Source organism: Diadema antillarum, unplaced genomic scaffold (assembly GCF_040938485.1).
Source record: "Diadema antillarum isolate AM-2024a unplaced genomic scaffold, OU_Dant_1.0 seq00000586_RagTag, whole genome shotgun sequence".
In the NCBI taxonomy this organism is placed as follows: domain Eukaryota; kingdom Metazoa; phylum Echinodermata; class Echinoidea; order Diadematoida; family Diadematidae; genus Diadema; species Diadema antillarum.
Window position 1 is genome coordinate 1,216,223 of NW_027271520.1, and position 13,745 is coordinate 1,229,967.

The window sequence follows — 13,745 nt, forward strand, 5'->3', positions numbered from 1 at the left end:
TTTGTAATGCTCCTTTTTCCTTACTTTGTGTAGATTTAATGAATTCAGTCAGTTCTGTCATAGCTTCTGTTAAATATGGATATGCCATGTAATTCAGCGTTGCCAATTTGACGTAAAAAAGATTATCATTTCTGCAGCTGAGTTACTCCAGAACTCGATGGGCTAACCCTGTGCATCTTTATCTTTCAATCCCTACAGTGCGATGAAAGGAAGCCAAACGTCATCCGGATCGCACCCGCGCCCTTGTACTGCGGCTTCCGCGATGTCTGGAAGTTTGTCGATGCCCTGCACGCCATCATGGAAATCGCCGAGAGCCCGGACAATCTTGACAGGGAGCTCGACTAGGGATTCGCCTTTATAAGCCTCTATCTGCATGCCCCCAGGGGGTCCTGCCTGTCTGTCCTTCTATCTATCCTTCCATTTATCCTTTCATCTGTTCTTTCATCTGCCCTTCCACCTGTCCATCAATCTGTCCATCAATTCCCCCCCCCCCCCCCATATCATTATTTTAATAATAGAGGAAACCTCTTATTGTGGAGTTTTTTGGTGCTGAGTACAAGTTAACTAAATTAGATGTGGTTATTTAGAGTGAATTGAGATTACATAAAACCCCAAAGGTCAAAGGTCACTAGATTTTAGTAAATGGAGAAAAGGAACTACATGTATACCTTCCCTGCACATCTTTAGCTAGGAATGTTCGGTGGTGGTATAGAGTAGTTAGTAGGAAAGCTAGAGATAAATAGACGATCTTTTATTCTAATAATTCATAAGGCCAAAGATTACTTAACTTAAAATTAAAAAAAAAAGAATATGTAAACTTCCAGCCGAACTGCAGGTCAGAATGTCTGGTGATAATGTGATTTGGTTACAAGGAAATAATTAGATGCATTCTGAATTTTCTGAAATGATTATAGAGCAGTTGATTTGACTCCTGAAGACAGGTGGAATAATATTACACTTAAAGGACAAGTTCACCTTCATAAACATAAGGATTGAGAGAATGCAACAATATTAGTAGAACACATCAGTGAATGTTGGAGGAAAATTGGACAATCGATGCAAAAGTTATGAATTTTTAAAATTTCTGTTTTGGAACCGCTGGATAAGGAGACTACTACAGCTTGTGAGTCATATGCGTACAACAGTATAAAGAAAATATAAAGAAAATTCAACATATTTTCACTTTTTTCGCATAATAAAAGAGCACTTGACTTGCTTCTTTCTAAAGGCAGGGGGAATAATATTACCCATAACATTTATCGGTAACGAGTCGGGGGAATGTGTACTTTTTTCATGAGATGAAATTTTGTGAAATTCTCTTTATATTTTCCTTATATTGTTGTACGCATGTGACATCTAAGTTTTTCACACACTGCAGTAGTCTTCTCATCCAGCGGTTACTGCACAAAAACTTCAAAAATTCATAACTTTTGAACGGATTGTCCAATTTTCCTCAAACTTTCAATGATGTGTTCTACTAATATTGCTACATTCTCTCAATCCTTATGTTTATGAAGGTGAACTTGTCCTTTAACAATTACATGTCAGTGACATGTAGAGGGAGTGTGTACTTTTTATAAAGATTTAGTTTTTATGGAATTGTCTTTAAATTGTCCTTATATCTTTGTATAATCATGACATCACATATTATAGTAATTGCCTCCTTTATACCCAGTGGTGATGTCACAAATTCATAAATTTTATCAAAGTGGATTGTCTGACCTTCCTCAGACTCCCCTGGTGTGTTCGGTAAATTCTTCTGCATTCAATGAATTTGAAATATATTTTGGACAAATTTTCCTACGTATTTACTCTTATGTTTGACTCTTGTACTCGACTTGATTTTTATTCTCTCATAATTTTCTGTTCAGAGTTATGTGACAGGACTTTCCAAACACTGAACATTTGGTGTACTATTGAGAATGCACATACCCTAGTTTATATTGCACTTGTTTTGCTTGACACTCTGTGTGTACTTTCTTTTGTTTTGTTTTGTTTGTTTTTTTAAACAGGGTAATCATCTGAATGTATAATATTTCTTTTTGTATTGTATAGTTTTCAAAGCATGAACCAGATGTAAATTTTGATGTAACAGTTGTGCTGGTAGGAAATCGAAGTTGGTGGGGAGAATAGAGAAGATAATATCTGGTAGAATCCTTTTAAAGATGCAATTTGATGTAACTGTTTTGCTGGTAGGAAATTGAAATAGGTGGGAAGAACAGAGAAGGTAATGTCTGGTAGAATCCTCTTACATTAACTGCCTAAGAGGGTCGTAGCCAGAAGGCTGTGCAATAGGAGCAGTGGCCACATACTCTACGAGCTGGTGTTTTTTTATGCATGGATGTTTTTCACAAATTTCTTCCTGATGTACATTTTTGCTTGTTGTGAATTTTCCAGTTGCAAGGGTTTTTACAGGGTTCCCAGCCAATCAGAAAAATCAGGGAAATCATTGAAAATTATTTTACTTTTTTTCCAGTTAGGGAAAAGTCATGGAATAATTTGATAAAAATGCCTCAAATCAGGGAAAAGTGAGGGGATTTTGATTGGCCCCAAAATAGAAAGTAGTCAGTAAGTCTCTATTATAATTTGTTGCATGTCAAAACAACATCCATTGGATGAAACTGGATGAAAACTGGATGTGAAAGTGGAAGTGAGTTGAAATAGTTATCATTTAAATTTGGTACTTCATCAGAGAAAAATCAGGGAAAAATTAGGGAATTTGTTTTCTTGAAATGCTTGGAACCCTGGTTTAGTAATAGTTACTTCACTTTTCATGATATTAATGAAGATTAGTTACAAGCAGCAATACACGCACTACTGCCAGATACCAATATTTTGTACTTGGTGACGTCCTTGTAGGCCTACATAAAAATGCAGTGTGTTTTGCATTCAGTATGTGATTCGCAAAATTCATGACACTGTGAAAATGTCAGCTCGTACAGTAGTGTGCATCACGACGTACATTCCAGTACCTCCCATGGTGTCAACTGGTATATGGAAGCCTGGTATAAAGGTATACCTGGTTCCCAAAATGTAGACAGGGGTGCCTGCATTCTTGGCCTAAATTCATGTTAATTTGTGTTATGCTGTAAAAGAAAAATGGCTTTGAAGGTGCATAGTCCTGGTAGTGTAGAGGGCGCTGTTGATGATACTGCCGATCACCGTTAGCATTGATACGAAAATTACCGAAGTGGAGCTGTCATCAAGAGTAAAGTGCGTAGGTGTTGCTAAGTAATGTTGCCATCGTTGTCTCTGTAGTAATGCCAGGGTGCGTGCATATGTGCTTGTTATTATGACATCACAAAAGAAGTTTGCTAAAGCTGTCATCCCCCTCAGCCGAATCATGAGCCGAACTGTGATCGGACCTCTGACTACAGTGAATCGGACTTCTTCGGATTCGGGGAAGTGGGCCACAGCGTAAGCACCAAAGAGGAATCGTTAGCATAGGTCTCTATAGGAAACTTGCGCCGAGCGCCCGCATACGCATTTGACTAAAACACCGGGACCATGCACCTTTAATAGAAAGATTAGAGTTTCATCTATGAATGCCTGTTTATTTTTATATGAATGCCTGTTTTGCAGTATCATTTCCCTTTTCTTTAACGTAGTGTACCCCTGTTTTGTTGTAAAACTCATTTAAAGATGTTTGTAGCGATCAAGGTTGAGCTGAGTAGATATTTGATTTCGCTGACCCTATGCAGGAAGAACAGGTTAACATTTCCAGTAGCTGCGATGGCATCGATGTATAGATGTGCAACACAAAGTTTTTTTTATTTATATGAGCAAATGTTGCCATGGTATTTTTTAAACTAAAAAGATCATGGGAAGCAAATTGCTCTAATGATAGTGTAATAAGCACTTTTATCTATACCTTATGAACTGACAGTTCAATACGCAAGTGCAGAATGTGTTTTTTTTTAAGAGTCTGACAAGCTGTTGCTATGGCAGCAGTATTATTTCTGAAGGAAAAATGTGATAGCTGGATGATTGCAATTGTCATTACATCATCATGTCCCCCTCTTTAGATAAGGTATGGCAGGAAATTAATGGTACTATGCTTAAACTCAGGTTTCAGTTGTGTAATTTTGCTGTTCGATTGGATGCTGTGCTTCTGATGTTGTCGTCACCAATAGTCCCACACCATGTAAATCATGTTATTGTACAGTTTTCAGAGCTGAGGAGAGGCTATTCTTGGTATGGTAACAATGTGTTATTCCAATGGTTCGTCATTCCAAATGTTCATCGTTCCAAAGGTTCTTCATGCCGAAAATGAAATAAGGTTCGTCATTCTAATTTTTTTAAAATCCAAAATGATCTAAGGTTTATTATTCTGAAGCTTTGTTAATCCAAAACTGAAGAAAGGTTCATTGTTCCAGAAGATTTATGAATATGAATACAGAATAAGGTTCATAAATTTGAAGGTTCATTGATATGCACCTTTCTTCTGTTTCATTTTCAAATCAATGAACCTATGGGTGCACAGAATTTGTGTGTTTTGGAATTACGAACTTTCGGAATAAAGAATACATGTATGACCCCTTGTTGTATGTACAATGGTCATGTACATATTATTGTCAATTATACAACTGCATGAGGGTTGTTGAACAATGAAATTAGTGTAAAAGAAATCTCTTTTCATACATTGTATATTCCATTATGTGTAGTGTCGTAAATGCTTACCACATTCACAAATGCCCATCCATTTCTTCATATGTGTTTTTTTTATGTTCTAGTTTCCTTTTTTTTTTTTGTATTTTTCTTCTTAACCACTGTCAAATGCGCAAACAAGTACCAAAAGTCTGCTTCTGTAAGACATTCGTGTCCTGCAAGAATACTATGAAGTAATGGAAACTCATTCATGATAGCCCTTGTCCAAAGTCTATGACAATCTTACAATCGGCTCATAGGGGACGAGTTTTTTTTTTTTGTATTTTGTGTTTGTTTGTTTGTTTGTTTGTTTGTTTGTTTGTTTATTTGTTTGTGTGTTTGTAAAAACTGTAAATAGTGAAGGAGCTGTGGCATAAGCTTGCCAGATCTATTCAGAGTGGAGAAATAAAGAAAGAGTGACAAAAAAGAAGAAAGAAAAACAAAGAGCTGCCTTAATTAAAGAAGTGAAAGCGTATCGAACATAAAGAGCATGTGTTTCAGGCTTCCTCTGGTGTATGTGACTTTTGTTTGTATGTTGGATGTGAGGGTACTAGTAACTGTGTTGAAGTGAGGAGAATCTGTTTGATTAAGTTTAGCTGGAACGTGAGCAATGAACACAATCTCCCTAAACTTGGTGGTTTTTTTCTGAGCTCTTTTTGTCAATTATTAGATTACACTGTATACGCAAATAGTATACATCAGTAAGAGCATCTAAGGTACCTTTAGAACAGTCTAACATGCCCGAGGCGATCGATAACCGAGGGGTTTTGGACTGTTTTGAAGGTACCGAGTGTGGGTAATTATATACAAATGCTGCCAGAACAAAATAATGCGTATTATTTGCTTTATGACATGATAAAGCAAGTTCTTGTCATTTGATAAATTACCCTCATCGTAAATATGAATAGATAAACAATGAAATCGCGCCTGGTTACAATCGCAACATCGAAGTGCTAGTGATAATTCATTGCACTGTACTTTATAATGACCTGTCATCAAAATTACGTGTTGGGCAAAAGTTCCTGGTCATGTGTATGCACTCAACCAGCCATTTGATTGGGATTTGTTCCATCAATTTATAAATACATAATTACTTTCTTTTTCCCTTTCTCTGCCTTTTAATGGGCATTACTATTGCATTTACACATATACCTTTATTTCCGCACATAACTGTAATTACTCTGCTTGATAAATGTTTATTTCTCTGGTGATTCAATTATGAATGATGTGTGTGTGTGTATGATTTGTGTGTGATACAGTGTATTTCACATAGTTTGTAGAAAACTTGTTATGAGTGGCCATTCGGGCATGGATATATTGTGTTGGATATACAGTTGAACCTCTATTATCCGGCCTCCCTTTATCCGGATCTCTCTATTATACGGACGCAATCTCGCCGTGATTTATTTATTTTTTTAAATAATTACGGGAGGAAAGGGGGATTCCCAACTCCTTGAGAACTCCTACACAAACACATCACTTCCAACATGATTAACATACATTACATCAAATTTCCTTCCAAATTGCTTACCTTCAGACATTTGAGCATCCCCAAACATCCCCAAATGTAACAATGAAAAGGTTGCAGTATACACATTACTACATGTGGTACTACAATGGGCTACATCAGTACATGTGTATGTATATGTACATGTATAAAGCACCGAGTCTCCCGTATCCGGCCAAATCCCTTATCCGGATGAGCCCCGGTCCCGACTTGTCCGGATATGAGAGGTTCAACTGTATGAGATATGTGTAATATCAGTAGACCGAAGGTATATTGTTATGTATTTTTTATGCCTCCGCCACGAAGTGGTGCTGGAGGCATTATGTTTTTGAGTTGTCCATCCGTCCGTCCTTCCGTCCGTCCGTCTGTCCTTCCGTCCGTCCTTCCATCCGTCCTTCCATCCGTCCTTCCGTCTGTCCGTCCGTCCGTCCGTAATGAATTTTGTGGACAGGGTAACTATCAAAACCTTTTGAGGTATCCTAATGAAACTTGGCATGTATGTGTATTAGGGGGTGAAGTTGTGCCTATCAACTTTTGGGTGCACATGCTCAAGGTCAAAGGTCAAAAGGTCAAGGTCAAATACATACAATTTTACTATTTCCACCATATCTATGCAATGCCTGAAGATATTTTCTTGAAACTTATTGTATACATGTATTACCCAATTAAGATTCTCTGGTGAAAGTTTGGGGTCATGAGGTCAAAGGTCAAAAGGTCAAGTAAAAATATTAAAACTTCACCTTTTTTCTCTGAACCTTGGAAATGTTCAAGGTATCTTCATGGAACATAGTATACATACATGTACTGACTGGCAGTGATTATCTAGAGAATTTAGGGTTCATGGGGGTCAAAGGTCAGGGGTCAAAGGTTAAGGGCAACACTTCAAAATATTACTATTTCCCTCATGTTTATGCAATGCCAGCAGGATTATTTTTTTGTTACACTTGGTGTATGCATGTATAACCTAATAGAGATTCTCTGGAAAGTTTTTCTTTTTTTTTGTATTTGTCTCAAAGGTCAAAAAGTCAAAGATCAAGTGAAAGTGCTGAACTAATTTTTTTCTCCATATCTCGGAAGTGGCTCAAGTTATCTTGAAACGTACTACATATTTATGCATGTTCTGCCTGACAGTGGTTATCTTATGAATTTGGGGGTCAAAGTCCAGATGAAAATGGTAACAATTTACTATTCAATACAGAAATTGCACTTTTTCTCCATACCTTGAAAATTACTCAATGCATAAACGTATGAATGGGTCAAAGTCAAGTTAAAGTCCTTAAATCCCAAATACATGCTCTCCTATTCATCCAATTAAACCTAGGTCATGGAAGGTGAATATTCAACACATTTGTGACAAACTTGTCATTTTAATATTTTGCCAATTTTGTGAAAATGTAATCACACATTGTCCACATATACTATCTAGACCTATTGGGAGAATCATGCATTATGGCGGAGGCATACCAGTCGCCATAGCGACATTTCTAGTTCTTAATACCTTGAAAATTACTAAGTGCATAAACTTATGAATGGATCAAAGTCAAGTTAAAGTTCTTATATCTCCAAATACATGCTCTCCTATTCATCCAATTAAACCTAGGTCAAGGAAGGTGAACATTCAACACATTTGTGACAAACTTGTCATTTTAATATTTTGCTAATTTTGTGAAAACGTAATCACACATTGTCCACATGTACTATAGACCTATTAGGAAAACTATGCATTATGGCGGAGGCATACCAGTCGCCGTAGCGACATTTCTAGTTTTTAATATAGATATTGTGGAGACAAGAGAAAAAAAAATGTCCCATGGGGGGAGGGGGGCTAATAAGAAGATCTCTTCATACCAAGCCTTCACTGGACTTGTGAAAAGGACATTTGATATATACAGTTTTGCATGATAGCTTTATTACTGTGATTCCAATCCATTCTATTCAAATTGGTATTAAGTCGAGAGTGCGCAAAGATGACTTGCATCATATACATTATTAAAATCATATATATGACAAGAAATTTTTTTTCAGTGTTGCATGTTAAACAAAATTGTGTTCTTTAACAACTTTAGATCTCTAGAAAGCATGCCAGAGACTTGCAAGACGTATAGCAACATCTAATAATGCATACCAGCTAGATTTAAACTATTTAAATGAATATTGTCGTTGGTAGGAGTACGGTTGAATAAATCATTGTGATAGTTTCCCATGCATATGAAAAAAAAATTGAATCTATAAAGCATGATTTGCAACATGTTTTTCAGGGCCATAATTACAAAGATAATCCCCCAAAGCAACAACAGCAACAATACACATTCCCATAGAACAAAGCAAAACATCGAAACTAAACAGCACATCATCCCCAGCTTTAGTTCCTTTCCCAAAAACTCAGTACACTTTTAGACTGACAGATTTCCTAATATTTCAGCCAAAAAAAAAAAAAAAAAAAAGGCACCAGATCTCGCACTTCAGCTTCAAAAATTCAAAAGTTCCCTGTGGGAGGGGGATACGCCTTCTCACGCCCTCAACCCCCACCCCCGTCAAATGCAAAATCTCCTGGCTTGGGACTGAAGGAGGAAACCCCCGCCCCTCGCTCCCTCACACATATTAATCTTCCACGTTTTGCCCCTCCCCCCCCCCCCCCCCCCGCCCCCATCATGATAATGGATCGACGCCCCTGACTCCCACCTACCAGACTAGTGATAAAAAGACATTAAACAAGGCTTTTGCAATATTAAAAACAAAACAAACCAAGAAAAAAAAACAGGAGGATGTATAGGCCTACATTCCGACCCACAAAACGCAGTCACGACACAGCCATTCAAAATGTCGGCTCGATGAGAAGAAACTACATGTAAGTGGAAACTCGGCGGTAAATTTCAGAATCTTGAACACGTCCAAAATTTCTCAGGCCTCCTAAGTTGTCGATCCCTTTCACCTATAGTAGACGCATGGAAAACAATGCGCAGCTACAGTTTATCGGATATATGCACTTCAGACCCAATTCAAATCATGAGATTATGATTATGCATTTCCGATCGCTTATATATTTTGTCGCTTTGTCGGCTTTCACGTCGAAACGGAAACGCGCTTGTTCAACCCAATGGAGTGACAGAGATTACAATTACTATTATTAAGAAAATACGTCAACGTATAATCATGGTCAAGTCGGCCAGTAAATACATTGATTTACATTCCCGAGACTCGTAAGTGGTCTTGTCTTTCTGTTTATTATTAAATGCCATCTTATCCCCCAACCGCACCTGACGTCTTCAAGATATCGCTAATAAATAACTTCATGCGTGTGTAACACATTCTAAGTCGACGCTTTGTCAGCAAAGACTGAAGGTGTGGAATTCCGGACCAGATAAAGCTATTTGGAAAAGAAAGAGTCAGATGCTACGAGCACAGCAGGGAATATGTTATCAAATCAGATTTAAAGTATGGGAATCATGACATGCTCAAGATTGATTATTTTTGCAAAACAGTTCTTGAACAATATTTGACATAAATATGCAAATGAATGAGCTGATGATGCCATGACCTCACAATTTCCCATTGATCGTTGATGAAATACAGAAAATTAAAGTCTTCTGCTTTGAAAAGTGTAAAACATAGAGTTGTTTCTATGCAGAATAACTTCAAAATGTTTCTTGTAAGAGTTTAAACTGCCCTTATCAGAAAATATCCTAATTTTGAACATTCCCTAAGTTCCCCAATTTGTATTCGATTTGGAGGAAATTTTCATTGTTGTGCCTATAAGATTTTAATCTTTCTTTTCAGACAGCTTCAAATTGGTCTGGATGTCGACTTAAGTTGATACAGACAGATAGATACGGATAGACTCGTTTATCAAAAGAACGCTGAGTTTAATGAGCTGGCGGAAAATGCATACTGCCAGCATGTAAGATAAATGCATCAGTTTTCAGTCAGATAGAATGTACACCATTCATACCTCAAGATCTACTATATCAGAATCAGTGATATACGATTATGCAAGTGGATAAAGCTGAGGATTAGATTTTCTGTTCAAACAGTGAGACCAATTGAGATCGCGAAATCATTTTGACAATTTTCATATTTCCTTGTAAAGTATGCTCATTTTCATCCCCACTTAATTTCCGCCAGAATTAGGGTAAAATGTGTGCGAGACGGAAAGCACATGTTCCAATTTGATTATGCCAATAAACATGCATTCGGACCGGTCTGCTATTTGCCCAAGTGCCTCCCATGGATGAAATTCTATCATAAGCATGATTTGACCATAACGTAAAAAATGTACCATATACCTTTCCTTCTCTTCTCCTCATAACCCCAATCTGTAATGCTCTCACAGTTTGATGCATGTGTATTACGAGTCAATAAAGTACATGTATATGGACAACCGACTAAATGAATGGTCGATTGATCGATCAATTAATCAACCAATCAATCAATCAGTCAATCAATCAATGTGTATAATACAATCATTAAAGAGATTGATTTAACTAATTTGGAATACTGTCCATCCACGTGACATCACTTTGACTGTCATCAATGTTGTTGCAATAAAGAAGATAAACAACTATACAAAATTTGCCCCCAACCACGTGCTTTGAATGAAAGCACCTGATTGTAAATTACAAATGTGTAAATAAAACCGCATTTCCATTTTGACCGCGTTTTCAGTGTAGGGGGGGGGGGACTGGAAACGCTTCGAACACTAAACTGCAGTTATGATGATAGTAATAATGATATTTATAAAAAATTAATGCAGCGCTTAAGACGAACATGTTTCTAAGCGCTTTACAGTTATCAAAAGAGAAAAAACATATTAATAAACTACAAATACACACACACACACACACGCACACACACACACACACACAAATATTTACAATTACGTGTACGTAACGATGTAAATAATTGCATGGATCGAGACATTTCTTTTAGCTTTTGGGAAGTTTTCCCCAACATGTCTTCATCATATTGATGCATCGCTGCAAAAAGTCTTTAACACGCGAACGAAATCCGGAACTGAGGGTATACCAAATCAAGGGGTTCAGGCACATAGCCGCAGATTCTGCGATTCGAGAAGCTTTGCGAATGACAATAAAGAATTCACTTTTGCTTTCGGGAATCTCAAATTTGTTCAGTTCCCCTATGTAGTTCGACCTCAGAAGATACACGACCAGGGCAGAGCGCGGTAAACGAGCCAACACAAACACGAGAGCTATTGCCAGAAACATGCCGGCCAAGCGCGCCCGACCTCGACGAAGATGTCGCATCGCGCGGTCGTCATCGATGCCGCCTCCCATCACCCTCAGTCGACGACCCCGATGACCCCAAAGGAGTGTCTTGATAGTCAAACCGTAAAACATTAAGGTGAACCCGACGGGCAGTGCGTAAAGCAGGACTACCTGACTTACAAATATGGCAGTAACGACCACCTTCAGAGATGAACCGCTGCAAATGATGACAAGAGTTGTAGCCGAAGCTACCGCCAGCGACCAAATCAGGCAAGCCGTCCGCATAGTCCAGCGGAAAACGTCGACCCGTCGAAGTAGTAACGGACGCTGAACAACAAGATACCGCTCGGCGCTTAAGGCCATTAACGTCAAGGCAGATACGCAATGCATCAGGGAGAGAAGGAACATAAAGGAGTACTGAGTCGCCGGCGACTCCGCCAGCCATCCGGCGGAAGCTCCCGTGGTCATTTTAATGAGAAATGGCGCCCCCATCAGGGCCAGTAGTAGCTCGGCTGCAACCTGGTTGGTCAGAAGAATGTGAGATGTCCTTCGCAGCTCTCGGACCAAGACCACTAGCATGATGGTGATAAAGTTAAAAGTGATGCTGACAAGATATGATAGGAACAGCCAGGTGGTCATAGCATCATCCATCTCACACCCTTGTGGTGCGTAGAGTAAATGGTAAATATGTAAGGTGTTGTTTTTGACGTTTTGAACTTCACTAGAATGCGACTCTGGTAGTTTCCTAGGTACATCAATGCCATCAACACCAATTCCAAGTGACACTTGGAAGGGAAAATCTAGATCGCTTTTATCCATTTCCATCTCCATTCCCATTTCTTGCGATAACCTAGGTCCAAGGACAGTAGTTATGCAGCCAGAGTGTTGGCGGAGAGACCTTCGCTGAGCCGACAGAAGCCTGCAGTGCTCATTTTATAAGGCAAGGTGAAAATGATTAAATCTCATGCAGTAGTTCGTTGTATGCGACGACATGTAATACGTTAAGATGATACCACTAAAACTCTAGTCTTCAGAGGAATACCATGCAGTCATATTAAGTCAGCCGGTATAGAAAACATCTTGCAGGTCGTTGCTCGGCCAGGGTTCCTCACCTCACCTCTACGGCGCCAAACTACGGTGGTAGGAACGCAAAAATCCAACGTATCGATATGTTTGCACGATTGTCATTTTCTGTATCGATAACTGATGCTCCTTCGTCAGCCACGTAGACCTTTGCATTGGGACTAACTCTCGTAAATACTCAATATTTCTTCTTCTTCTGTTTTTTTCGCCACACAATGACCGCATTTCCCCTTTTCAATTGGTGCCTTTTGTTACTCTGCTGTTCTCATCACTTAAACATGATAAGAAGTCGACAACAACGGACAAGAACATAAGGAGAGGCGTCACTGGATGTTTTCAGACAGTAATGGGTCGCTAAATAATAACATTATCACTGCTTCATTTGTGAGAGCTTTTTTCCTTCTGATGGCTGCCTGTGACGCTTGTGTTCAGCTTTCTTCCAAATGTAAGAGTGGAAAGGGGTGGGGGGGGGGGCACAATAAAAAGGTTTTCGACATGTTAATATGGATGCAGATTTCTTACGCATCAGTGATTGCCACCATGGCAACCACAGAAATAACATGAATTTCCTGTATTCATGTTAAACTGTCTGACTGTATAGCGGGGAGATGCGTTTTTCTCAGGGTCCGCGGAAACTTGAGGGGGGGGGGGGGAGGGAGGAGGGTCGGGACTCCATCCAAAGTCACCCGTAACCGACCATTACCACTTCTAGGAAATCCAGTACATTTATTACATTCGCAGCTCGATTATGCGGTTGATTTATCATATCATCACATTTTTCATTATTCATCAGCCATCATTGCACTATTAATCTTGTTTCTCCCATTTTACGTTTGACAAGACGTTAGTGCTTGAAACTCTGTCGACACGCTTTGCCACACGTGATTCCATGCTGATGTTTATTGCAGTTTCACTAATGGTGCTATAAAATACGAAAATGATCATTCCATCCTCATCCGCAGGTGATGTCCAATAAATCTTAACGCGTTAAGAGCATAGTTAAGAGTGGAAGTGAAATGTGATAAAACAATTCCCATTTGTTTGTGCTGGGAAAAATTGATTAAAAAATAAAAGGGAGAACATACATTTAATCAAAAGCAGCAACTGCAACCCCGATTTGCCCCGACAGATTATTGTTGCCATGTCATTGCAACCTACTTTTGTTTGTTCCTTTGTTTATTTATTTATTTATTTGTTTGTTTGTTTGTCTTTCATGACAAAAAAAAATACACACACATAAAACATATTTGTATACCAGGCTCGACATTACTCGTGCTCTAATGGCC

At 38.6% G+C, this 13,745-nt stretch overlaps 2 protein-coding genes across 2 annotated transcripts in view; one reads left to right on the plus strand and one right to left on the minus strand.

Moving 5' to 3' along the window:
- The window catches only part of LOC139735570 (kynureninase-like), a 76,329-nt gene extending 75,393 nt beyond the window's left edge, over positions 1-936 (plus strand). Inside the window, exon 13 of the mRNA XM_071646327.1 lies at positions 199-936. Within this exon, the coding sequence (XP_071502428.1) occupies positions 199-345 (147 nt within the window). The 3' untranslated portion in view covers positions 346-936. The remainder of the gene's footprint in view (positions 1-198) is intronic.
- A 10,140-nt stretch (positions 937-11,076) lies between these two features.
- LOC139735585 (galanin receptor type 2-like) lies at positions 11,077-12,027 on the minus strand. Its single transcript, XM_071646342.1, has one exon. It carries the CDS (start codon positions 12,025-12,027, stop codon positions 11,077-11,079), a length of 951 nt encoding a protein of 316 aa, XP_071502443.1.
- Positions 12,028-13,745: the final 1,718 nt, after the last annotated feature.